The sequence below is a fragment of the Macrobrachium nipponense genome, chromosome 45 (genome assembly GCF_015104395.2).
Source record: "Macrobrachium nipponense isolate FS-2020 chromosome 45, ASM1510439v2, whole genome shotgun sequence".
In the NCBI taxonomy this organism is placed as follows: Eukaryota; Metazoa; Arthropoda; class Malacostraca; order Decapoda; family Palaemonidae; genus Macrobrachium; species Macrobrachium nipponense.
In genome coordinates, this window is record NC_061105.1 from 3939096 (window position 1) to 3964812 (window position 25717).

The window sequence follows — 25717 nt, forward strand, 5'->3', positions numbered from 1 at the left end:
TCAAAAGTTATAGTGGAATCTCTCTCTCTAAAAGCGTATAAGAGGGGCAAGGGTATGTATGCCACCTCTACCCCGTAGTACCCCCGTTGTATGCCTTTGTCATGACTCACTCGCCACTTGCCATATGTCGCTAAATCGTCTACCTACTTGCATTGGGCTTCACATAATTTCTCTACGACGAGACCACGTCTAAAATTAGACCCGTATATAAGATGTGCTAACCCCATTAACTTTCGGCCGATATGAACAATCATTTCGAGGGGGGAAGATTAAAATCACTCGATCCCTAATCCTTCCGTCTGTCTCCCCCCTGGCCAGGCCCTTACCCACGGCCTTGTTCTTATTTCCACATTGGGTCTCATTAATTCTATTTTTTATCGAATTTTCCAACCTGTTGTGTCCGTAAATGACATTTTAATTTATTAACATTTATTTCCGATGTTATATCATCGCAAATTTAACAGAGAGAAACAACGATTTAACGAACGGATAAACACATTAAATAAGATAAAATTCCAACTTTCGAAGTCCGAACATGTCATCAGCCATAGAGATGATTCAGAGGCCGCCACCGCCATGCCGTTAAGGATCATTTTGGACGAAGTGTCGCTTCCTATATAATTAAAAAAACATGAAATCGAAATGAAAAAAAGACGCAATTACAAATATAAAAAATCGCGAAGAATTATAGAAGTGAAAACAAAAGAAAGAGAGAGACAGAACCCGTTTAAGCGAATTATGGGTTTCCCAAACATTATTGGAACTTGTATGTGTATGTCTGTCGCGAGAGAGAGAGAGAGAGAAAGAGGAGGAAAAGAGTGAGAGAAAGAGAGAGAGAAAGAGAGAGATAGGGTGGGGAGAGACGAGAGAGAGAGTGGAACCACCACACGAACGCACAAACACACACACTGAGAGAGAGAGAGAGAGAGAGAGGGAGAGAGTGAGTGAGACAGTGAGTGAGAGAGAGAGAAAGAGTAGTACTGTTGTGTGTGTGTTTTGCCATCTCCTGGATTATGCGGCATTTGTAGCATAAAAGCGAACCGGAGAAGAATAAGAGGAAGAGGAGGAGGAGGACGAAGCTGATTAGCGAAGAAGAAGAAGAAGACACAAGAGTCACCCGAGGAAGGAGAAGAAGAAGAAGAAGAAGCGGACCCTAGATGAGTGAACATGCGCCATTAAACCTTTAAAAAAAACAAAAACAAAAAAAAGGCGAAGCTCAAAATGACGGAGTACAAGCTGGTTGTGGTGGGAGGTAAGCTTAAAAAGAAGGAGGAAGAGGAGAAAGGGTGAGGAAACAGGAGGAGGAGGAGGAAGGACAACAACAACATCATCCCCCCCTCGTCTCCTTGTTGTTGTTGTTGTTCTTCGAGGTTTCATTCCCTCGATGTTTTGACATTTAGCTTTGTATAAGTATATGCCAGTTTATGCCTTTTCTTAAGCCTTTGGACATCGGTGGGCGATTTTGCCGTGCCCCCAGGGGCATGGGCTAGATCCCCCCCTCCCCGCTGCGGGCCCACCCTAGAGGTCGATAGGATTAAGGGGCCGCCCTTCGGAACCACCCTGGACCGTTTGGGTGACCTACTATGGGCATGAACTAGCTTTTGGGCAATCGCAGCGTCCTACGTCTCTCTACGACGTTATTGTTTGTGTCGAGCCATTATCTCGCGCTGTACACGACATCGTCCGTGTCAAACCGTTATTTTGTGTCGTATACGACGCCGTTCGTGTCGAAACCATTTCATCTTGTCTTACTGTATGTCCTACCCTACTGGTTCGCAAACTGGGGTCTGCAGACCCCCAGGAGAAATCCCCAGGTGGTCCGCAACGTGTCGTATCGAGGGGTCCTCAGTATGATCAAGTTTGGGAACCACTGGCTTAGGCTAGTACACATTTTTCAAGGTTAGTTAGGCTGGGCCGTCTTTTTGCACTAGCAGGTTCTGTCTTTGTCTCAATTTTGAAACCGAGGATGCCATCTTGGCATCCAGGTCTGGTATTTTCTTGGAAATGGACTTATTCTATGATATTTTGGTTGCTTACTAAGAATTTACCATGCGTTTATTGTCGGTCGATTGCAATTAACCTTGGATCTGATTGTGTTTTTGTATGCTGGCCATCCTGGAATGCTATTGTGCAGTTATGGGGAGACATTTGGTAAAAAGTGAAGTTTCCTTTATCAGGGGGTCCAGAGGATTGGATCCCCCTGGCTAAGTATGTCCATCCAGGTTAGGTTAGGTTAGGGTATATTAGTTTAGTTAGTTTTCCTTAGCAAATCCCTTCTTGAACATATGGCTCGCCAATGATTAATGTATTTGCGGAACTGTTTCTTACAGTCCGCGCAGAGTTGTTACTTAGAAATACCCAATCTTGATTTTGCAACCTAATGTTAGTCCCTGACTGGTCTGTTCTGGTTGTCCAGCGTAGTGATGAAAGTTTAAACTGATAAGCTTTGCTCACTTTCTTGTCATGGGTTAAGTTGCTGTTATTTGTGGACTAGGCTAGTATTAATCGAAGGCTGAGGAATTCAAGTTCGTAATGTCTTTGGCGTAATAATCAAAGTCATACATGTATATTTTTAGAGACAATCATTTGGTGTATTGAGCTAGCCCATTCATTTTTTAGTTGAACGTTATTCCAGAAAATAAGGGGTCAGTGTTATATTTTTTTTGGAATAGATATTTTTTTTTTTAAGTATTTCTTAACTGTCTTTGTTTCATTGCTCTTGCCTGCCACCGGCCTTGTACTAAACATGCCTTTCGTGTGATTAGGCTTAGTTTTAAAGATAAAAGTGTAAGTTTTTTCTACTTTATTTTCATTGGACATTGGATTTGTAACTTGTTTCACTTAGGTTTTTTTTTTTAAGTATGTTGTGTAATAGAATTAGTCTCTTGTAAGTTCTGTGAAAGTAAGGAGTAATTTATTTAAAGTAATTCTGCTATGATGGCCTTCCTTTGTATTCCCTGGAAATAGGCTAGGTAGCATAATTCCTCTGATTTCTGTGACTTTGTCTTTGTAATTCTCAACTGCTGCAAACAGTTTCAACGATAGTGAAAGGAAGTAAAGGTATTTTTCTTCCTTTCATCATCTTCAAATACATTGCTTTAATGAAATTCACCTGGCTGCGAGTTCAGGGTTGGTGGAGTCTGCCCCAAGTTAGAAGGCGCATTAAACTTTTCCCCTTGGAGTAGGGTGTGGAATCTTGAATGCTATTGGTTACTGATTTCCTGGGCGTGGCTGGAACTGAGTGCTATTCCTTTAGATTTGTGCTTCTCTTTGTAGTCTAATTTTCTTTCTTTGTCACAGAGAAGTAGTGCATCGATCCTTCCTGCAACTCAATTTCTCCTTGTTTTTCAGGCCTGCAGACGTGGTTTACAGGCAGCAACGAGTTTGGAGTATTCTCCCTGCTTTTCTATGGTCAGATGACCGTAGTAACAGGTGATCCTCCCTGCAGTCCTTTGGGATCACATAGAGAGGGGTTGGCATTGGCTCTTTGATCAGACGGTTGGCTTTTGTTACCTCACCTATGGGTTGTTATGTTTGCTGATGGTCCATTGTTCTCTCTATATTTCCTTTGTCGGTTGACTGCAGTGAGAGGGAAACACTTTGACTCTTCCACAGTGATCTTCAGGATAGCACGGGGAAGGCTTAGGGTGGCCTGTTCATTCTGCTCATCTGGTTCTTGAATCTTAGTTTTGAATTGAGATTTCAGGGAGTAGTGAGCTGGTGTTCTTGGTCCTTCCATGGTTATGGTGACTGGGTTAGCATGATAGATAAGTTATAAGTATGCCTTTATTGAAATTTCTGAAGTTCCTCTTTGTGGTAACTGCAAAAGTGCTTTGAAATTTAGATCTGATTAAGTATCTAGATCTAGATATTTTTGTAATGAAAAATAAAGATCTGATTTGTTTATTGTGGACAATGCTAGTCAGAGTTTTTCATGAGATGCTGGTCACTCGTTTCCATTTTTGGGGTTATACGCAGCTTGTTAGATATTTGGAATGTGGTTTTCCCAATCCAGGGTTGACAAACGGTCAAAACACATATTGGTTTCACTGTAACTAGGCTCTAATAATGATGCATTATAAATATTTTTGCAGTATTGCAGTACATACCACCAAAGTTCTTTTTCTTTTAGATGCTTTTTCCTGCAGTTTTTGCCATTATTGTAAGTTTTTATTGTTTAGAAAGAAAAACATTCTTTTATCAGAGGAAGTCAGATATTTAAACTGCTTATCTCTCTGAGAGTAAGTTTTCCTGTTTAGTCCTTGATAAATTTACTGTTTGTGAGCCTCACTCTGAAGATAATTTGAATTTTGTACATGAACTTTCCTGTCAGACATATACTTAGCTTACGTCTCTGACGTCACGACAGAATTCAAAAACTCGCGGCTAACGCGACAGGTAGGTCAGGTGATCTACCTTACCCGCCGCTGGGAGGCGGGTGTAAGGAAACCATCATACCTTTCTTGCCAGATTTTTTCTGTCGTCGGTGTCGACCACACCTGTTGTCGGTACCTCTTGACAGTTGGATTCTTTTCTCGTTTTCGCCCTGGATTGTTTCTACGGACTTTTGGTGAAGTACCCGATCTTTTGGCCTGGCTTTCGCGATTTGTGGACAGTTATTGGACTTTTCTTTGTATTTTTCTTGGATTCATGATGTCTGATGTTGATACTAAGAAAACTGCTATGTTTAGAGTTTGTTGTATGACTGATTGTAAGGTGAGGCTACCGAAAGCTTCGGTAGACCCTCACACGGTATGTTTGAAGTGTAGAGGGAATGAATGCACCTTTAATAACCCTTGTAATGAATGTGAAAAGCTGAATGAGGATGAATGGAAGTCTTTGTCTTCCTACTTGAGGAAGCTTGAAAAGGATAAAGCGTTAGGAAAGCTTCTTCCAGGAGCAGTAGTAGATCTCGTATTAGCGAGTTGGATGTAGATAATCCTATTTTTAGAAGTAGCTCCTTTGTCGTTTCAGCTCCTGCTCCTGCACCGAAGCCGAAGATACGCCTTCGGAAGTGGCCTCAATGAAAGCCACCATTCGCAGTATGGAGAGGAAAATCAAGCAAACTAGAAGGTAAGAGTGATTCCAATAGTGATTTGTGCAGTGAACCCAGTGCAGTGGAGGGTGCGTCTGATCGCTTCCAGGCCTAGACCTCTTCCAGACTCCCAGTCCCAGTGGAGGAGGAAAGTCGAAAGCCGCAGGAAGGTTAGGGAGCATCCCCAACGGTCAGGCGTCCCCTCGGTAGTTCCTGTTGATCGTTCCCAGGCTACCTTGGATCACTCCAAGAGAGAAATTTTGCGCCAGTGCTTCTCGTCGTCGCCTTCGCCTTCTCCTAAAAGAGGATGGAGCTCTTCGGAAGCCTCGCGCCCTTCGAAGAGAGCCTGGAATGCTCCTGCGCCCGCCCTTCCAGCCCTGAGATTTTTTTGTTTTTTCGGAAGAGCCTGAGGTGGAAGCGAAGAAGCTAAGAGATCTCAGGAGTATCGTTCACCGAGCGGAGATCGAGCCTCTTCTCCTGTTCACGAGTTTGTGAGTTCTCCTGCAAGGGTGTTAGAAGAAGGAACAGCTAACCTTCAGGCGCAGATTTCGGCTCTGGCTGGCTCTCTTTACGGGTCTTCTCGGCGCAGGAAGGACGTCTCGCTTCCTGTAAAGAAGTCCAAGCTCCCCTCTCCTGACTCTCGCTTAGAGGCGCGCTCAACTGTTCGTTCAGATTCTCGCAGGAGGCTCTCTGCTTCGGACAAGATCAAATCTGCGTATAAGCGACATTCGCCTGACAGACAAGTTTCTCCTTCAGACAAGGAGCAAACTGCACGTAGGAGATCCTCACCCTACAGACGCTCTTCTCGAGACAGGATCGCTCCCCTTGACGGGCGCCAAGAGCCTAGTAGGCACTACTCACCTCGTAGCAGCTCCTCGTCTCGCCTCCACTCTCCGGCTGACAAGCGCCCTAAATCGGACAGGCGCTTTTCGCTGGACAGGCGTCAAGAGCTTGTTAGGCGCGTTTCGCCTGGCAGGCGCTCTTCTCCTGACTTTTACTCGCCTCGAGTCAGGCGCCGAGAGCCTAGCAGGCGCTTCTCCCCTGGTAGGCGCTCACCTAGTAGGCGCTCGTCGCCAGAGATTCTCTCGCCTCGGTTCAGGCGCCAAGAGCCTGGTAGGCGCTTTTCGTATGACAGGCGCAGTTCGCCTGGTAGCCGCTCTCCTTTGGATAGGCGCCAAGAGCCTGATAGAATTTCTTCTTCAAACAGGCGCTCTGCACCTGACTGCCGCCTGACTCCTATTAGGCTTCAAGGATCTGGGAAACGCACTCCTCCAGACAAGAAGGATGTTGCAAGTAGACACTTGCCTGAAGCATTGTCTCCAAGACGTTTACGTCTATCTGCCTCTAGAGACTCCTTTAAGAATAGTCGCGCCTCTAAGGATCAGGAAGGCTCTTCGGCTCAGGAGGAACAGGACCTCTCAGAAGAAGAAGGAACAAAAGACGCCTCAGTTTCCTCCTATAAGAAACTTACAGAGTTACTCCTGCAAGAGTTTGGAGATATCCTTTCTCCTGTGGCTCCCCCTTCTCCTCTTTCGTTATTCTCCACTTCGAAGACGTCGAAGGTTTCGTCTTGTGTTAGGATGAAACCTACTGTTTCCATGAAGAAGGCGCTGAGAGGTTTTGGAGAATGGCTCCTTTCGAAGGAAGAGAAAGGGAAGACGGTTTTTCTTTCCCTCCGTCTAAACTGACCGGCAGATTGGGATTCTGGTACGAATCGGGAGAACCTTTAGGCCTCGCTCTCACTTCGTCTGCGGACTCGGACTTCTCTTCATTAGTGGATGCTGCTCGTCGTTCCGCCCTCTTGTCCGCCAAGACTACGTGGGGAATGAACGAACTTGACCACTTACTGAAGGGAATGTTCTGAGTCCTGGAAGTTTTCAACTTCCTTGATTGGTCTTTAGGTGTGCTGGCTAATAAGACCAAGACTCCAGATGCTCTGTCTCCTGAAGATCTTAACTGTGTACTCACTTGCATGGATAAAGCAGTGAGAGACGGATCGAGTGAAAGTCTCCTCACTGTTTGAGCTGGAGTGCTTAAGAAACGGTCGGTCTACTGTTCGTTTCTCACGAAGGCAGTGTCTCATGCACAAAGGGCATCGCTCTTGTATGCTCAACTCTCTCCTCTTCTGTTCCCCAAGAAAATTATCCAAGATGTCTCGAGTGCCCTTTCAGCTAAGGCTACTCAGGATATGTTAGCCCAGGCGGCCAGGAAACCTCGCTCTGTCTTCCAACCCAAGACCAAGAAAGAGACTCCTCTGAGACAGGAGCCCTTTCGAGGAGGACCCGCTGTCAGAGTTCTGCAACCAGAGGGACTAGACCTTTTAAGAGAGGTAAAACCTTCTCGAAGTCAGTCAGAGGGAAGAAATAGCGGTCAAGGACTCCAGACATCAGTGGGTGCCAGACTACTGAAATTTGCCGACGTCTGGGCCCACAAAGGGGCGGACAATTGGTCCCTATCGATTGTCAGATACCTCATTCCCTTCTCGTCAAGACCACCATTGACGACAACTCCGAGGGAGTTGGTAGCCAAGTACAAGGACCCCATCATGAATCAAGCCCTTTCTCTAGCAGTAGATCTCATGCTAGAGAAGGAGGCTATAGAACTAGTGAAAGATCCCCGCTCTGCGGGCTTTTACAACAGACTGTTCCTAGTTCCGAAAGAACTCACAGGAGGATGGAGACCGGTGTTGGATGTAAGCGCCCTGAACGTCTTTGTGGAAAGAGGAAGTTCGCCATGGAGACAACTTCCTCAGTGTTAGCGGCTCTTCGTCCAGGGGACTGGATGGTGTCTCTAGACCTTCAGGGCGCTTACTTTCATGTGCCGATCCATCCTTCTTCACGGAAGTATCTACGATTCATGATGGGAGGAAACATCTTCCAATTCAAGGCCTTGTGCTTCGGCCTATCAACTGCACCCCAAGTTTTCACGGGGTTAATGAAGAACGTGGCGCAGTGGCTACATTTGGTTTGGAGGAAGTGAGGGTGTCGCTTTATCTCGACGACTGGCTAATCAGAGCAGAGTCTCAAGAAAGATGTCTGGAGGACCTTCAAAAGACCCTTACATTGGCAAGTTCGCTGGGACTTCTGGTGAACTTCCAGAAGTCTCAATTAATCCCCAGTCAAGAGAGGATCTATCTGGGGATTCGGATAGCTTCTCTGGCTTTTCGGGCTTTTCCGTCGCTACGAGAAAATAACGACCTTCCTAGAGAAAGATGCATGCACAGCGAGGGAGTGGATGAGTCTGCTGGGGACACTCTCCTCGCTGGAGCAATTCGTTTCTCTAGGAAGGTTGCATCTCAGGCCTCTACAGTTCTTCCTATACCAGAAATGGAGGCGTCCTCTCCCATAGATTCTGGAGTTCTCCTTCAAGATCTCAAGAGGAATCAAGAGAGACCTTCGGTGGTGGAACGACCCACTTCGATTTGTGGAAGGAATGTCTCTCTACATGCCGAAATCCCCAGCCATGTGTTGTTTTTCCGACGCTTCGGAGGCAGGTTGGGGAGCGGACAACTCGGGACAAGAGAAGTGTCAGGCACCTGGAAGGGGGATCAGGTGTCCTGGCACATCAACAAGAAAGAGTTGATGGCAGTCTGGATGGCTTTGAAAGCCTTCGAACCCCACGTCCGGAATGCAGTAGTGCAGGTCAATTCGGACAACACAACAGCCTTGGCGTACATCAAGAAACAGGGGGGGACGCACTCCTTCTCCCTGTACAAACAGCAAGGGATCTTCTGCTGTGGTCCTCAAACGAGGAAAATCAGTCTTCTCACCAGATTCGTACAGGGAGAAAGGAACGTCAGGGCCGATCTCCTGAGCAGGAAGAATCAACTCCTGCCTTCCGAGTGGACCCTCCACTCAGAAGTATGCCAAGACCTGTGGAGAAGATGGGGCAGACCTCACATCGATCTCTTTGCAACAGCAAAGAACGCAAGAATCGAACTTTATTGCTCCCCGATCTCAGACCCAGGAGCAATTTCAGTGGATGCGTTTCTCCTAGATTGGACAGGGTTAGACGTCTACGCCTTTCCCCCCTTCAAAGTACTAGGACAAACCCTCAAGAAATTTGCTATCTCGGAGAGGACAAGAATGACGCTAGTAGCTCCGTTCCGTGGCCCGCCCAAGATTGGTTCACAGAGGTACTGGAATGGTTGGTGGACTTTCCAAGAGCACTGCCACAAAGACAAGATTTGCTCAAACAACCCCACTTCGACAGGTATCACAGAAACCTCCCCGCTCTCAATCTGACTGGCTTTCGACTGTCAAAAGTCTTGTCAGAGCGAAGGGGTTTTCGACAAAAGCTGCTAAGGCTATCGCCTCAGCTAGAAGACCTTCGACCCTTAAAGTCTACCAGTCGAAGTGGGACGTCTTTCGCCGTTGGTGCAGGAACAAGAAGTTTTCCTCTTCCAGTACCTCTGTGACTCAGATAGCAGATTTCCTAGTTTTCCTCAGAGAAAAATGCGGTTTGGCAGTATCTACTATCAAAGGATACCGTAGCATGCTGGCTGCGGTGTTCAGACATAGGAATTTAGATCTTTCGAATGACAAAGATCTTCATGATCTATTAAGATCTTTTTGAATCTTCCAAGAAAACTTCGAACGAACAAGTTCCAAGTTGGAATCTGGATGTGGTTCTTCGCTTCCTGAGGTCCGCTAGGTTTGACCACCACATTTAGCCTCCTTCAAAGATCTCACGAGGAAAGCTCTCTTTCTCATGGCTTTAGCATCTGCTAAAAGGGTTAGTGAGATTCATGCCCTAGAAGGAAGGGTAGGTTTCAAAGGAGATTCCGTAGTTTGTTCCTTCCTTCCTTCGTTTTTAGCAAAAAATGAGAACCCCTCAAATCCTTGGCCAAGGAGCTTTGAGGTTCGTGTTTGTCTGCCCTAGTTAGGGGAAGAACCTGAAAGAACTCTTTGCCCTGTTAGGAGTTTAAAATACTACCTTCAGAAGAAGAAAACCCTTAAGGGCATTGAGGACAGACTATGGTGCTCTGTAAAGGACCCCAGCATACCATTGTCGAAAAATGCGCTGTCTTTCTTCATTAGAAGTGTTGTGAAAGAAGCACATAGATCTTGTGATGAAGAACATTTCAAGCTCTTAAAAGTCAAGGCTCATGAAGTAGAGCAATAGCAACTTCCTTGGCCTTTAAGAAGAATATGTCTCTTCAGAATCTGATGAAAACTACATTCTGGAGATGTAATTCAGTATTCGCCAACCACTACCTAAAAGACGTCAGTATTACGTATGACGAGTGCTTCGCGTTAGGCCCGTACGTATCGGCGAATTCGGTGCTGGGGCAGGGAGCTGAACATATCCTTAGTAGTTTTTTCCCCTTGTTTTTTTTGGTAATTGAGTTCAATATGGTTGTATGAAAAATGATGCAGGTAGGCATCTTTTTTGTTTTTTCGTTTCGTAATGCTAATAACATTAGTTTGGTTAGGTGATCGGATTTGGTTTGAAGCTCCCTGCGTTGGTAGTGGACAGGTTCTGTCATAGAAGAGGCGAACCCCCATTGACATGATCCGACTTGGATTCTACTAAGTAAGCGGATATCAAGTCCCATTAGTAGACCCAAAGAGTCTTTCAGCTGTAGGTCACGCCCTCGCTGTAGCTCTTATGGCTATGCAGACTAATAGACAGTATCTATGAAGTCTTCAGCCTAAACAGGTAAGAACCAAGGATGTTTATCCTACAACAGGTGTTGTTTACCTTTTCTTTGTTTTTTATTTTCTGTCTTGTACCCTCCACCAAGGGTGTCAATCAGCTAAGTATATGTCTGACAGGAAAGTTCATGTACAAAAATGATATTGTTATTTTAACAATAAAGTTTTGTACATACTTACCTGGCAGACATATACGATTGATGGCCCACCCAGCCTCCCCTCAGGAGACAGGTATAAGAGAGAAAAAATCTGGCAAGAAAGGTATGATGGTTCTTACACCCGCCTCCCAGCGGCGGGTAAGGTAGATCACCTGACCTACCTGTCGCGTTAGCCGCGAGTTTTGAATTCTGTCGTGACGTCAGAGACGTAAGCTAAGTATAGGTCTGCCAGGTAAGTATGTACAAAACTATTGTAAAATAACAATATCATTTTTTACTGTAGAACTCTTTCTCATTTGCAAAGTGAATTATGCTTGAGTCGGAGTTCCATCGAAAATTGTATTGAAAAGTATTACAGGCCGGAAACTTAAAGTAGCTGGTCCTTTCTGATTCCTGAGTGTATATATATAATATTTGTCAGCAATAAGTCACCAAACAGCACGTGACAAATATGTACGTAAATAGCCACATGAAAGGTGAAGAATCAAAGACCAGGTACCAAGCGCTTTCGTGTATTGCGTACACTTCTTCGGGGTACAAAGTAAAATAAATAAATAGAAACATAAACAAGAAAATTTCACAGAACAAAGATCAAAGCCGTTAACAAGCAAATTATCATTACAAATTGTCACTACCAAACAAGTAAGAATACTTTAAAAGTGCTTAAGAACTGAAACTGCAGTTAGTATAACAGGCTGTTGCTAAAAGGTGACATTGTATTTCCCTACAATTTTATAAACAAGGTAACTATCTAATTTAAAATTAGATAGTTACCTTGTTTATAAAATTGTAGGGAAATACAATGTCACCTTTTAGCAACAGCCTGTTATACTAACTGCAGTTTCAGTTCTTAAGCACTTTTAAAGTATTCTTACTTGTTTGGTAGTGACAATTTGTAATGATAATTTGCTTGTTAACGGCTTTGATCTTTGTTCTGTGAAATTTTCTTGTTTATGTTTCTATTTATTTATTTTACTTTGTACCCCGAAGAAGTGTACGCAATACACGAAAGCGCTTGGTACCTGGTCTTTGATTCTTCACCTTTCATGTGGTTATTTACGTATATAATATTTGTATTATTAATTTTGGGTACAGCCTGAGGTTTTGATGACATAAAGGTCAGTATATATAATTAAACTGGATTTTGTATTGTCTAAAAGTAAGAGTGTATTGTATAGCTCCATCCTCATACTGTGCTTATTCCATATCTTTCTTTCTCTTTTTCTCACAGCTGGAGGTGTGGGTAAAAGTGCACTCACCATTCAACTTATTCAGAATCAGTAAGTATGTCCATTTTCTCACATTTCAATATTGTTGTATTGTACGTATACTGAATTATCCTGTTTTACAGCTTCTGTGTCAGATAGAAAATTCATTATCCTGGTCAGTTTCGACCCAATATTAACCTTACATTGTAAATAGTTTGTGCACTTAATGTTCAGGTATTCTATTTTATTTTTGCCATCTTTTTCTCACATCCTTACACCTTGGCGATTATATGTGTGTATGAGGAAAAGATAGAGGTCTTCCTACATATAGAGGAATTAGTAATATAGATCCATACAGTAATTATAGCAACAGGGAGTTCTTTGTATGTAATTAAAATAGCCAGTATCCGGAGCCTTTAATCCTTGGATTGTCTAGGAACATTGTTTCTCCACTTCTGACGACTACTGTGGAGAGGCCTTCTGTCACTTTCTGTTGGGGTCATTGTCTCATTTTCCTTAAATAGTACGTATTAATGAAAAATTCATAGGATTTGGTGTAGAATTACAGTGTAAGCTTTTATACATCAACTTTTTTGTTTAACAGGTAAATATTGATATGAATTTTCTCCATTCTTTTCTGTTGCATGTTTTCACATGTATTATCTCTCCAAACTCTCGTGAGGTCTCGGTCATCTGTCTCTTAGCTCTTTAATTTCTTGTCCCATCCATGAGTCTTCATCCTGCTAAGCTACTGGTTTTCTAATCAACCGTTCCTCTTCTAATTTCCTCCTGTGTCCAAACCATCTCAGTCTTTGGTATCTGTCTTTTTTCCCAGCCTCTTTTTACTGTACTTCTACAATTCCTCTCTCATAATGTGATTTGCTTACCATACTCAGCCATGAATGTAGTGCATTACTGCCCAAAAATAATTGACCTTGTACATATTCATTTGTTTTTGTCTGTTAATTTACTAGTTTATCTTTGTCAATGAGTGATCTCTTCTTTCTGAACACCATATCCTTTTGAAGTTTGATTTTCAAGTCATTGGCACCAGTTGGCTGGTTTCATATGAATAGGGTTCATCTTTCTGAAGAATAATAATAGTTATAATATTGCAATGTTGATACTGCTATTGTGCATGATGTTTACTTTTTCTTTTCCACAGTTTTGTTGATGAATATGATCCTACAATAGAAGATTCATACCGTAAGCAAGTGGTTATCGATGGAGAAACCTGTCTTTTAGATATCCTCGATACAGCTGGCCAAGAGGAGTATAGGTGAGATAGCTCACTTTCAGTCTGTTCAGTGTTGGAAGGCGAGTTGCATTTGCAAATCGGACTTCATTACTAGTTTCCGAAACCCCAGAGGGGGTTAATGGCATCAGTGCACTTTATATGGTGCTCTGTAGGCATTACTCAGGTTCTTTGTAGTAACCCTGTCCATTTCTTTTCCTTTACTACCTCCATTTATAGTCTCTTTCTTCCCCTCTTACTTCTACCCTCTCTTAACAGTTGTTTCTTAGTGCAACTGTGTGGTTTCCCTTCTTTTGCACCTTTGAAAGCTTTTTACTCAAATTTCCATTTCAGTTCTGAATCTCCTTGTAGGTTCCAGTGATTGGCCTGTGGCCTAAACATTATAAGTATTTCATCATTCTGTATATATGCAACATACTGTACTGTGTATGTCTTTTATTTCAGTGCAATGCGTGACCAGTATATGCGGACAGGGGAGGGTTTTCTCCTCGTGTTTGCTGTCAACAATGCTAAATCATTTGAAGACATTAGTACATATCGTGAACAAATAAAACGAGTGAAGGATGCAGATGTTGTACCTATGGTTTGTAAGTATCCATTGTGAGTGTTGCTTTGTTTCGTTGCCTTTGAGTTTTTTGGCTGGAGCCTGAATGTGTCTTTTGTCTGATTCTGAGAAATATTTATTTCTAATAGGAACAGGTTGGATGAATTTGTATGATGGAGGGTTTGAACAGAATATGACACTCCAGAGCACATTATGGGAAGGAAGGTTGTTTACATTCCAATTTATTCTTTCAGAATGATACAAAAGAGCCAAATCTGTCTCTACTTCAATAAACAAGTATGATGATATATGCACAATTATTAACTTTAGTATTATTTCAAGTATGTATTCTGGTTTATTAACCAGTTTAAAGTACTATTATGATATTCTCATTCACTTGATCTGAGCAAGTCTCATTTTTAGTGTCAAGTTTAATTCGTCCCAAATTGTTGCATTTTAAAGATCATGTTTTTTTTTTTTATATACCAAGGCATTTTAGACATTGTGCACAGGCGGTTTGATAAGTTATCGTCATTTTTTCCAGTGGTGGGTAACAAGTGCGACCTTCAGGTTCGTGCCATGGACATGCAACAAGCGCGGGAAGTTGCAAGAAACTATGACATTCCGTTTATCGAGACTTCAGCCAAGACTCGCATGGGAGTTGACGATGCCTTTTACACCTTAGTTAGAGAGATCAGAAAAGATGTACGTATATTATTTATTATTATTATTTTTTTTTTTTTTCCTATCTCAGTCATCCTATTTAACTGGGTGGTATTTATAGTGTATGGTTCTGGGTTGCATCCTGCCTCCTTAGGAGTTCGTCATTTTCCTCAATAGACGTATCTGCGCTTTCTAATAGCACGCTCCTCTGCTTGAGTCCAGGAGCTATTTCAGGATCTAGTTTTTCCAAGTTCCTTTATGGGGATCTTGGGATTGTGTCTGTTGTTCCTATGATTATGGATACAATTTCCACTGGCATAACCCATATCCTTCTTATTTCTATTTTCATACAATCAACTTACCTGTCAGATATATACATAGCTAAGACTCCGTCGTCCCCGACAGAAATTCAAATTTCGCGCCACTCGCTACAGGTAGGTCAGGTGATCTACCGGCCTGCCCTGGGTGGCAGGACTAGGAACCATTCCCGTTTTCTACTCATATATTTTCTGTCGCCGGTGGTATCAACATCGTTGCTGCCACCTCTTGACTGGAATTCGCTTTTCTAAGCAATTGATCATCTTTTTGTGGACTTTTGGTGACGTACCTGGATCGTTGTTTTGGCATTCGCTACTGTGGACTGGATTTGGACTTGCTTTTTTATTTTTCTTCAGAATGTCTGATTCAAGTGTTTGTGTGAGAATGTGTGTGAATGTAGGCTGCAAGGTGAGGATACCGAAAGCTTCGGTTGATCCTCACACTGTATGTCGCAAATGTAGGGGTTTTGATTGTTCTATTTCTAACACCTGTCATGAGTGTGAAAGGTTGAATGTTGAGGAATGGAAGACTCTAACTTCTTACTTGAAGAAGTTAGAAAGGGATAGAGTCAGAAGGGCTGCATCTAAGATGGCGGGTAGTTGTACAAGGCCTATTGAGCCTTTGGATAATTCTAACTCTTCTCTTAATTATGATTCTGTATCAGGACCCTCACTGGCCGTACATTCAGATTCAGTTTTTTTTTTTTTTTTTTTTTTTTTTTTTTTTTTTTTTTTTCTTCGGAAATTGCTGAACTGAAGGCTACGCTTCACAGGATGAAATCCGAAATGGCTGCCATAAAAGGTAAGGATGGTGAAAGTGACTTTAGTGAAGTGAGTGTCCCCAGTGTTGTGGAGGGGGCGTCTGACCGTCTCTGCGACGCTCCCAGGCCTAGACCTCTTCCAAGCTCCCAAGCCCAGAGGAGAAGGAAAGTCGAAAGCCGTACGGAGGTTGTGGAGAATTCCCCCCGGTCAGGCGTCCCTTCAGCAGGTGCTGTGTATAGACAGCCTGCTCAGGACCGCTATCGAAAAAGCGTCCTCAGAGAGTGCTTCTCTTCGTCCGCTTCTCCCTCTCCTAAACGAGGGTGGAAGGATTCAGACTTGTCCAGGCCCCTGAAAAGGCACTGGAGAGATCCTGGTTTGGATTCAAGCCCAGAACGCTTTTCGGAAGAAGAACCTCCTTCTATCAAGAAGGCGAAGAGGGTTTCGCCGTCCCATGATGGGGCAACACGCCTTCGAGGTCTACCTCTCCCGTTCAAGAAGACGCAGGAGAAGCGTCCAAAAGGATCATTTTGGCGGTACAGGAACAGCTTTCCGCCCTAGTAGGAGTCCTTTCGAAGGATCCTCCTCGTAAGAAAGACGTCAGACGTGCCGGTCAAGAAGACTCGTCTTCCTTCTCCCACCAGGAGTGAGGCTCCTGTGAGACGTGAGTCTTTTGAGATCTCAGATAGAGACTCGTGGGAAGATCTGGATCCGCCAGACAAGCGCGTAGCAACAGCCAAGCGCGAGGCGTCCTACAGACGAGAAGCGTCCTCTAAGAGAGAGTCAGACAAGCGAGAAACGCATTACAGACAAGAGGATTCTCCCAGATGGGATACGTCTGCCAGATCAGTAGCTTCAGCCGAGCGCGGAGTAACAAACAGGCGTGAGCATTCATCCAAGCGTGAGGCTCAAGAAGAACATCTGTCACGCAAGGAAGGGACTTCAGGAAGACGCGAGTCTTCAACAAGGCACGAGATGTCAGTCAGGCGCGAGACTTTTCAGAGGCGCGAGGCACCAGTCAGGCGCGAGGCGCCAGCCAAGCGCGAAGAGTCAGTCAGGCGCGAGACGCCAGCCAAGCGCGAGGATCTTGCCAGGCGTGAGGCGCCAGCCAAGCGCGAGGAGTCAGCCAGGCGCGAGACGCCAGCCAAGGCGCGAGGCGCAGCCAGGCGCGAGGCGCCAGCCAAGGCGCGAGGCGCCAGCCAAGTACGAAGAGCCAGTCAAGATAGGAGCTCTTTACACTCTCTTAGCCCCTCTCCTATTAGGAGTTTGTCCCCAGTAGAGAGAATTGTTGGACAAGAAGACCCGGAACGAGAAGTGGTCTCTCCTACTGATCCGATTATGGAAGAGGAATCAGAGGACGAGTCTCACAGTAAGGAAGGACTGTCGAACTACAAAGTCTTGACAGCTCTCCTTCTCCAGGAATACGGAGACGCATTGATCCCTGCCGCTCCTCCTTCGCCTCGTTCTCTGTTTTTCATGCTCGAAGACTCCGAAATCGTCGGCTTTCGTGAAGATGAGACCGACGATTTCTATGAAGAGAGCTCTGCAATCGCTGGATAACTGGATGCTTACTAAGAAGGAGCTAGTAAGGACAGTCTTTTGCATGCCTCCCCCTAGACTGACCGGCAAGAGAGGGATTTGGTACCAGACTGGGGAGAATATGGGTCTCACTCTCCCTGCTTCAGCTGAAGCTGACTTTTCCAGTCTGGTAGACGCATCCAGGAGACATAGCCTTCACACGGCTAAGATTACTTGGGGCCTTTCAGAGTTGGATCATCTCCTCAAGGGACTTTTTCACATTCTAGAAGTCTTTAACTTCCTAGATTGGTCCCTTCCCTTGGGGTGATGTCCAAGAAGGCTCATGCCCCTGAAGGGCTAGAACCGGATGTACTCCTAGCAATTCTGTCATGTATTGACAAGGCGGTGCAAGACGGCTCAGGGGAAGTTCTTCCTTGTTTGGAGCAGGTCTCTTGAAGAAGAGATCTGTGTTTAGCGCTTTCTTGACGAAAGCAGTATCACACTCACAAAGAGCAGCTTTGTTATTCGCCCCTAGGTCTGATTTCTGTTCCCGTCACAGTTGGTGAAGGATATTTCACGATCGCTGGACGGAGAAAGCGACTCAAGATCTTCTCCTGCAATCGTCCAGGAAGAAGAGACCAGTAATGATGGGAGAGAAAAGAAAGTGACGTCTACTCCTGTTCGGCCCTTTCGAGGCGGCCCTCCAACTAGAGTTACCGCTAAAAGGAAAACGACCGAGAAGAGAGGTCGAGCCTCGTTCCGCCCCTTTAAAAGGGGAAAGTGAAGTGGCGCTCCTCCAAACACCAGTAGGTGCCAGGCTCCGGGGATTTGCGGAAGCCTGGACTCGCATCGACACAGATCCTTGGTCGATGTCGGTTCTTCAGAGGGATATCTCATTCCTTTCCTGGACAATCCTCCCCTGACCGTCAACTCCGAGGGAATTGTCCGCCAATTACAAGGACCCTGTGTTGAAAGATACTCTTCAACAAATGGTGGATCAGATGTGGGACAAGAGAGCTATAGAACTTGTGCTGGATCAAAGCTCCCCGGGGTTTTACAATCGTCTTTTCTTGGTTGCGAAAGCCTCGGGGGGATGGAGACCAGTCTGGACGTCAGCGCTCTGAACAAGTTTGTTCAAAAACAGAAGTTCTCCATGGAAACCTCTGCTTCAGTCCTGGCGGCTCTTCGCCAAGGGGATTGGATGGTGTCTCTGGATCTCCAGGACGCATATTTTCACGTCCCGATCCATCCTTCGTCGAAGAAGTACCTCCGTTTCATGACGGGGGGAAGGATCTTCCAATTCAGAGCCTTGTGCTTCGGCCTGTCGACGGCGCCTCAGGTTTTCACGAACCTTTTGAAAAATGTGGCGAGATGGCTTCATCTGAAAGGAATCAGTATATCTCTTTATCTAGACGACTGGCTTATCAGAGCAAAGTCAGAGGAACAGTGTTTGGAGGACCTGAATGTGACACTAAACCTTATAAGACTTTAAGGATTACTCGTGAACCTCGAGAAGTCCCAACTGATCCCCAGCCAGAACTTGGTCTATCTGGGGATTCGGATGGATTCTCGGGGTTTTCAAGTATTTCCTTCTCAAGAGAGACTAGCGAGAGGTTTAGAAAAAGTCTCTCTCTTCCTAAGGAAGGAACGGACTTCGGCGAGGGAATGGTTGAGCCTGTTAGGGACCCTTTCCTCGCTCGAACAGTTCTTTCACCTAGGAAGACTTCATCTCCGTCCTCTTCAGTTCTTCCTCAGAAGTTCGTGGAACATGAAGACAGGACTACTCTCGGGACTTTTTTCCCATTCAGATCTGATAAAACGTCATCTAGAATGGTGGTTTACTCCCTCCTGAGGGAAAACAAAGGTACTTCCCTGGAAATACAGAGCCCAAACCTTGTATTGTTTTCCGACGCGTCGGAAAAAGGTTGGGGAGCAACTTTGGGAAAGAGAGAAGTGTCAGGCACTTGGAATGCTCTTCAAGTGTCCTGGCACATAAACTGCAAAGAACTGCTAGCTGTACACCTAGCTCTAAAGAGCTTTGAACCGTTAGTTTGCAACAAAATAGTTCAAGTAAATGCGGACAATACAACCGCTCTGGCATACATTCGGAAGCAAGGAGGTACTCACTCGTATGCCCTTTACGAACTCACGAGAGAACTTCTGTTGTGGACATCCCAGAGGAACATCTCTCTCTTGACGAGGTTCGTTCAGGGAGTAAGGAACGTACGAGCGGACAGGCTGAGCAGGAGGAACCAGGTCCTTCATACCGAGTGGCCCCTCCACTCAGAAGTTTGCCTCAAGCTCTGGTCTCTTTGGGGAACTCCTCATGTCGACCTCTTTGCCACGTTCCTCTCGAGGAGACTGGAAGTTTCTTTCAGTGGTCAGTGGTAGAAGATCCAGAGCTCTAGCAGGTAGACGCCTTCCCTACTAGATTGGTCTCAGGTAGACGTTTACGCATTTCCCCCATTCAAGATTCTGGGGCAAGTACTCAGGAAGTTTGTGACTTCAAAGGGGACAAGAATGACCCTGATAGCCCCCTTTTGGCCAGCTCAAGAATGGTTTCCAGAGGTACTGGAGTGGATAGTAGACTTCCCCAGATCCCTTCCACAAAGGAGGGATCTTCTCAGACAACCACACTTCGAGAGGTTCATCAAAACCTCCCCGCTCTCGCTCTGACTGCCTTTCGACTATCGAAAGACTTGTCAGAGCGAGAGGCTTTTCTAGTAAAGCAGCAAGCTCGATCGCTAGAGCCCGGAGAACTTCCACTATCCGGGTTTATCAATCCAAGTGGGAAGTTTTTAGAAGGTGGTGTAAGTCAAAGAAGTTGTCCTCCTCCAGTACCTCTGTAGCAGAAATAGCTGATTTTTCTGTTATTTCTGAGGGAAGAGTCGCACCTCTCCGTAGCCACGATAAAGGGCTATAGGAGTATGCTATCGGCCGTCTTTAGGAATAGAGGCCTAGATTTGGGAAACAATAAGGATCTGCATGATCTGATTAGGTCATTTGAGACCAAGAAGTCTAGAATGACTTCTCCCCCTAACTGGAATCTAGACGTAGTACTGAAGTTCTTGACTTCAGAGAGATTTGAACCCCTACATTTGGCCTCGTTTCGTGATATAACAAGAAAATGTTTATTCCTTTTGTCACTGGCGACGGCAAAAAGGGTTAGCGAACTGCACGCCCTTAGTGACAAAGTCGGGTTCAATGTAGATTCAGCCATCTGTTCCTTCAAGGAATTATTCTTGGCGAAGAATGAAAATCCTTCGAACCCCTGGCCGAGAAACTTCGAAATAAAAGGATTATCGGGTCTCGTCGGCAGGGAACCGGAGAGGTCTCTTTGCCCGGTAAGGACTTTAAAGTTTTACTTAAAGAAGAAGGAACAGTTGGGAGGTTCTAGACAAGGCCTGTGGTGCTCAGTGAAGGATCCATCAAGACCTATGTCTAAGAATGCATTAGCCTTTTTTGTCAGGAACGTAATTATGGACGCTCATAAGGCTTGCACGGACGATTCTTTAAAACTTCTGAGAGTAAGAGCTCATGAAGTGAGAGCAGAGAAATATGTCGCTGAAGAATATCTTGGAAGCGACATATTGGAGATGTAATTCTGTGTTTGCGGCTCACTATTTGAAGGACGTGCGTGTGACCTATGAAAAATGTTTTTCATTAGGTCCTTTTGTGTCTGCGGGCACAATCCTGGGTACAGGAGCTTACAACAATCCTTAAGTTTTTTTTTTTTTATTACTTAAGTCTAATAGATATGTTCTAGACTTTCTGCTGAACAAGTGCAGTTGCCGCACAAACGGCCAGTCACTTCAGTTTAGTAAGGAACTCTTTGTGATATCTTATATTAGATAAAATTTTTTTTTTTGAAAATTATTGTGTGCTTGTGCATTGTGGTTGAGTTACGGTTGTTGCGAAGAGTTGGGGATAACTCTGAGCAATTTTTAATACTAACATGGTGGTTAGGATCAGGTGGTCGGGATTGGTTGTATGCTCCTTAATAAGGTGTGTTGTCATGTAAGTAGATCAGCACCCATTGACAAAGTCCTTTCAGGCTCTGCCGAGTAAGTGGATAAGACCCCTTCGGCAGACCCACAAGAATTCTTGGCCATAGATCACATATCTCGCTAAAGTTTCTTGGAGGTTGATGCAGACTACGGGGAAAACACCCACGAAGTCTACCACCTATCAGGTAGGAACCAATTTGGTTTTTATTTTATACCTACAACAGAGTTGTTTACCTGTCTATTCTAGTAGTAGCTGTCTCTTACCCTCCACCGAAGGGTGCCAATCAGCTATGTATATATCTGACAGGTAAGTTGATTGTATGAAAATGATATTGTTATAATACAATAAAGTTTCATACATACTTACCTGGCAGATATATACGATTAGGGCCCACCCAGCCTCCCCGCAAGGAGACAGGTGGAAGAGAAAATATATGAGTAGAAAACGGGAATGGTTCCTAGTCCTGCCACCCAGGGCAGGCCGGTAGATCACCTGACCTACCTGTAGCGAGTGGCGCGAAATTTGAATTTCTGTCGGGGACGACGGAGTCTTAGCTATGTATATATCTGCCAGGTAAGTATGTATGAAACTTTATTGTATTATAACAATATCATTTTTAGATCTGGGTATGTAATTACCCATTGTTTCTCTTTCTTTCTCATCTACTCTGGTGTCCCATGGCACTGCGACATCAGTGAGTGATACATTCTTCTTGATTTTGTCAGTCAGCATCAAGTCTGGTCTATTGGCATGTATCACCCTATCTGTTCTGATAACATAGTCCCAGAGGATCTTTGTCCGATCATTTTCTATCACTCCCTCAAGTTGGTGTTCGTACCACTTATTACTGCAAGCTAGCTGGTGTTTCTTGAGCAGGCTCCAGTGGAGGGTTTTTGCAACTGAATCATGTTCCTTTTTGTGCTGGTTCTGTGCAAGCACTGGGCATTCACTTGCTATGTGATTTATGATCTAGTATTTCATATTGCACTTCCTGCACATGGGTGATATGTTATTTCCATCTGTTGCACTTTGGACATATCTGGTACCTAGGGCCTGATCTTGTGTTGCTGATAGCATTCCTTCGGTTTCCTTCTTGAGTTCTCCCCTCTGTAGCCATTGCCATGTTTCGTTGCTGGCCAGTTCTTTAGTCTGTCTCATGAACTGTTCATGCATCGGTTTGCTGTGCCATTCCTCTGTTCTGGTTTTCTTTCTCCTGTTGGTATATTTCTGGGTCTTCTTCTATCAGTCCTTCTTCCCATGCACTCCTTAGCCGCTCATCTTCACTGGTTTTCAGGTATGTACGTATTGCCCCTGTGCTCTGCTTTCAATGTTGACGTAGTCATCTATGCTTAATAGACCTCTCTCTACTTCCTCTCATGGTCATGTTATTTATAGTCTGTCTGCACTTGTATTTGCTCTTGGGTGTAGTTTTTTGTGTATTGTCATGTGTTACATAGTTTTCAGGTCTATGCTGTGGAGTTCAGCATTCGTCCACTTCACTACTCCTGTGCTGTATCTGATTACTGGTACTGCCCATGTGTTTATGGCTATCTTTATGTTTCTGGCATTGAGTTTTGACCTGAGTATCATCACCTTAAGTCACTGCATATATATTCTTTCCTGATTGCATCCTTCATTTCTTAGTGTTTTATATCCTCTCCCAGGTATTTCTATTGTCTCATCTATGTGTTTGATGCTATTTCTATCAGGTAGCTTTATCCATTAGGTCCTTGTCACTTTGCCTTTTTGTATGTTGACCAAAGCACATTATTCTATTCCAAACTCCATTGGTATCTATTTCTTTGATGCTCTTACCTTACAGCTTGATGTCGTCCATGAACATCAGATGGTTACTAATTTTGTTGCCTCTTTTCTAGAGTTGGTACCCAGCATCCATCCTTTGCAGTGGTACTTTAATATTATTATTATATTATTATTATTTAGAGAACAATGCCTTTTACATTGTATTTAGAGAGATCAGAAGATGTAATTATTATAATTATTATTATCAGTATTTTTATAAAACCCTATGACTGTCTTTTAATATATATTGACTAATCTTACCATTAAAAAATCTATTGGGTCGGACATGAAAGAGTTCTTTTCTTTATCCATCCTGTACTTGTTCTGCCTGAACTATTCTATCAGCTCTAGGTTTCCAGACCTTCTTCAAGCTCTGCCCTACTTCCTTTCTATTTGTATTGCTTTTCTTATCAACTGCCACTTCTTCCCTTTCATCACACATCCTAACTAATTGTCTTCTTTTTACCTGTTATTGCAAATCAATTTGGTAATGTTGTCCCCTTTTTATTGCAGAGGGAACACAAGAGGAAGAGGAATCATACAGGACAGTTGAATCTAAAGAAAAAGTGTATCGTATTTTAGAAGGATTGTGTTGTGTTTTTGCAGACTTTCAAGGAAAAGCCAATGTCAAGGCATGCCCAGTCGGTCGTTTTCGTCACTCGCAATGCAGGATGATTTTTAATGAACCAGTGCAGTCTGTCGATAGTCGATTCTGTCCTCTTTGTGAAATTGCAGAGAAGGGTCTTGCATGTAGAGTTGTGAAAGTTTTTATTTGTGAAAGTAAAATGAGTAATAACAGTTCGGGAAGGATGAACAGTTACTGGAAAAGATGCAGTTGAAATTACGCCTCCTTTCATATTTTGTTTAGGTAATCTTACAGTAAGGGAACATTCAGTCTGTGGAGCATTGATTTTCTGATGTACTGTATTTTCTTACTGTGTAAAGTTTGCTTGATTTTTGTCTTGACATTTTATACCTTTCAGATAAAACTCTCCTTTTGTAACTCAGTTCCTGAGTATTTTTTGTTCATGTATTTCATTAACTCTCAGAATCCTAAGCGCTTTTTCCAGTCCTTTTGCATTTACTCTTAAAAAAAAAACACTTCAATTGCTCCCTGTCATGATCGCTGCTGTTGAAATGCTCTGCAAGGCCATCATAACCAGAACTATGATTTCACAAATTTGGGAAATAACTTAAACCCTTGAATGTAAGACAGTTTATATAAGCCTTAGAGTCCTTTGCCCTCTTACTGTGTGCAATTTGGTTTTTTTAATATATATATATATATACGTATCAGGATGTTTTCAATTTTACAGGGTTAATTGGTCTTAACATTTTTCACACCTGCATTGGTTGAACGCAGTACAGGAACTGTTGCAGTCGTTTTTATGGGCTTTTCTATACGTACAGGCTCCCAAGGAATATTCCTTTCCCCTTAACCATGATTTTGTGTATACATTAGTGTCTTAGGTATTTTTGTCATATTTAATCCTTGCAAAAGAAGATTTCCCAAGTGACCCTTGAAATGGTCTCACATGTGCTATTTTCTATGAAACTCTTGACTTGAATTCCAGTCATTATGTTGAGTATTTAGGGTTTATTTTTCCTGGTCTAGGTGTCCTATTAAAAAACCATATAACTTACTGTACCCACATGTAGCTTTGGCGCAAGGGCATTGTGAACTTATCGAGGAAAGTTGTCCCCAGTTTCTTTTTTTAGTTAGCTCAGTATTGATGTCATGATTCTGCAGTAGTACCCATGATGTAAAAGCTTGTTCAAAAATTTTCTTAGTAACTAGTCATTTGTCCCAGTTATGTTTGAAATACGATGTCTTATTTTGTATTCTACGCTGTGTTCCTTGTAGTAGAAAACACCCTTGTGGAATGAATTCCTTTGAAAATATTTTGGAGCAATGAAGACCTCTACAGAGGACTCGTTACCAGTTTCATCCTGTTTTTTTTTTTTTTTCTTTGCATGCAAGAGACATTCTTTCGGCACAAGGTTGAGACCACTCAGAAACAGATGAAAAACAAAGATGCTTCTCGGATATTCCACTTATTTTCCCCACTCTTCTGGACGTTTCTAGTGTGTTACGTAAAAATTTTGCAACTCTACGGCTAAGTTACAGGAAAAATGTGTTGTTGGTGGGAGGGATGCTAATGATGATCTTTGTATGGCAGCCACAGTTTGTGGTGATTTCTTTCTGTCTCTCATTTGTATGTGATTAAGTGAACTCCCTTGTGTTTAGTGTGAGTGTTATGAAGCCTATAAATGGAAGTATTAATCTTTGGATGTTGAACTGGCTGTATTGGCTGGTCTGGAGTAAATATTTATTACATCGCAGTGATGATAACACTTCTTAGTAAGAGGAGACCTTGTGAAGGGGGGAAGTGCAACAGGCTTTCTTTATTTCACAGGGGGAAAAGTTAGTTTGTATTTAAACAAGGAAAAGTTCAGTCAGCAGTTCAGTGTATTGAGATATGTTGCCTTTTTAGTCTGAAATTCATGGCTGGAGAGATAAGATGGATGGATAGATAGATAGCATAAAATGCTTTTGTATGTTTAATATTTAGAATTAGATTTCTTTTATATTGATGTAAACGGATAAACTGATTGTTACTGAGTGAATTTAAGGGAAAGATTTTTTATAGTATTGTACTTTTGAAAAATCAGATTTGCCAAGAAATATTGCACAAGGATGATTTAAAAAAAATACAGTGATAATGCAAAGCACAAAAGCAAGAGAATTTTAAATTTAAGACTTGTCAAGCACAGAAAGGAAACTTGCACAA

General features: G+C 43.4%; 1 protein-coding gene across 1 annotated transcript; it reads left to right on the forward strand.

Moving 5' to 3' along the window:
• The first annotated feature begins 862 nt into the window (after window positions 1–862).
• On the forward strand, window positions 863–24360 carry LOC135214307 (GTPase HRas-like). The gene is made up of 6 exons (XM_064248465.1): window positions 863–1252; window positions 12082–12130; window positions 13224–13337; window positions 13758–13900; window positions 14402–14562; window positions 23439–24360. Exons 1-6 carry the CDS (start codon window positions 1222–1224, stop codon window positions 23505–23507), a joined length of 567 nt encoding a protein of 188 aa, XP_064104535.1. The 5' UTR covers window positions 863–1221; the 3' UTR covers window positions 23508–24360.
• Window positions 24361–25717: the final 1357 nt, after the last annotated feature.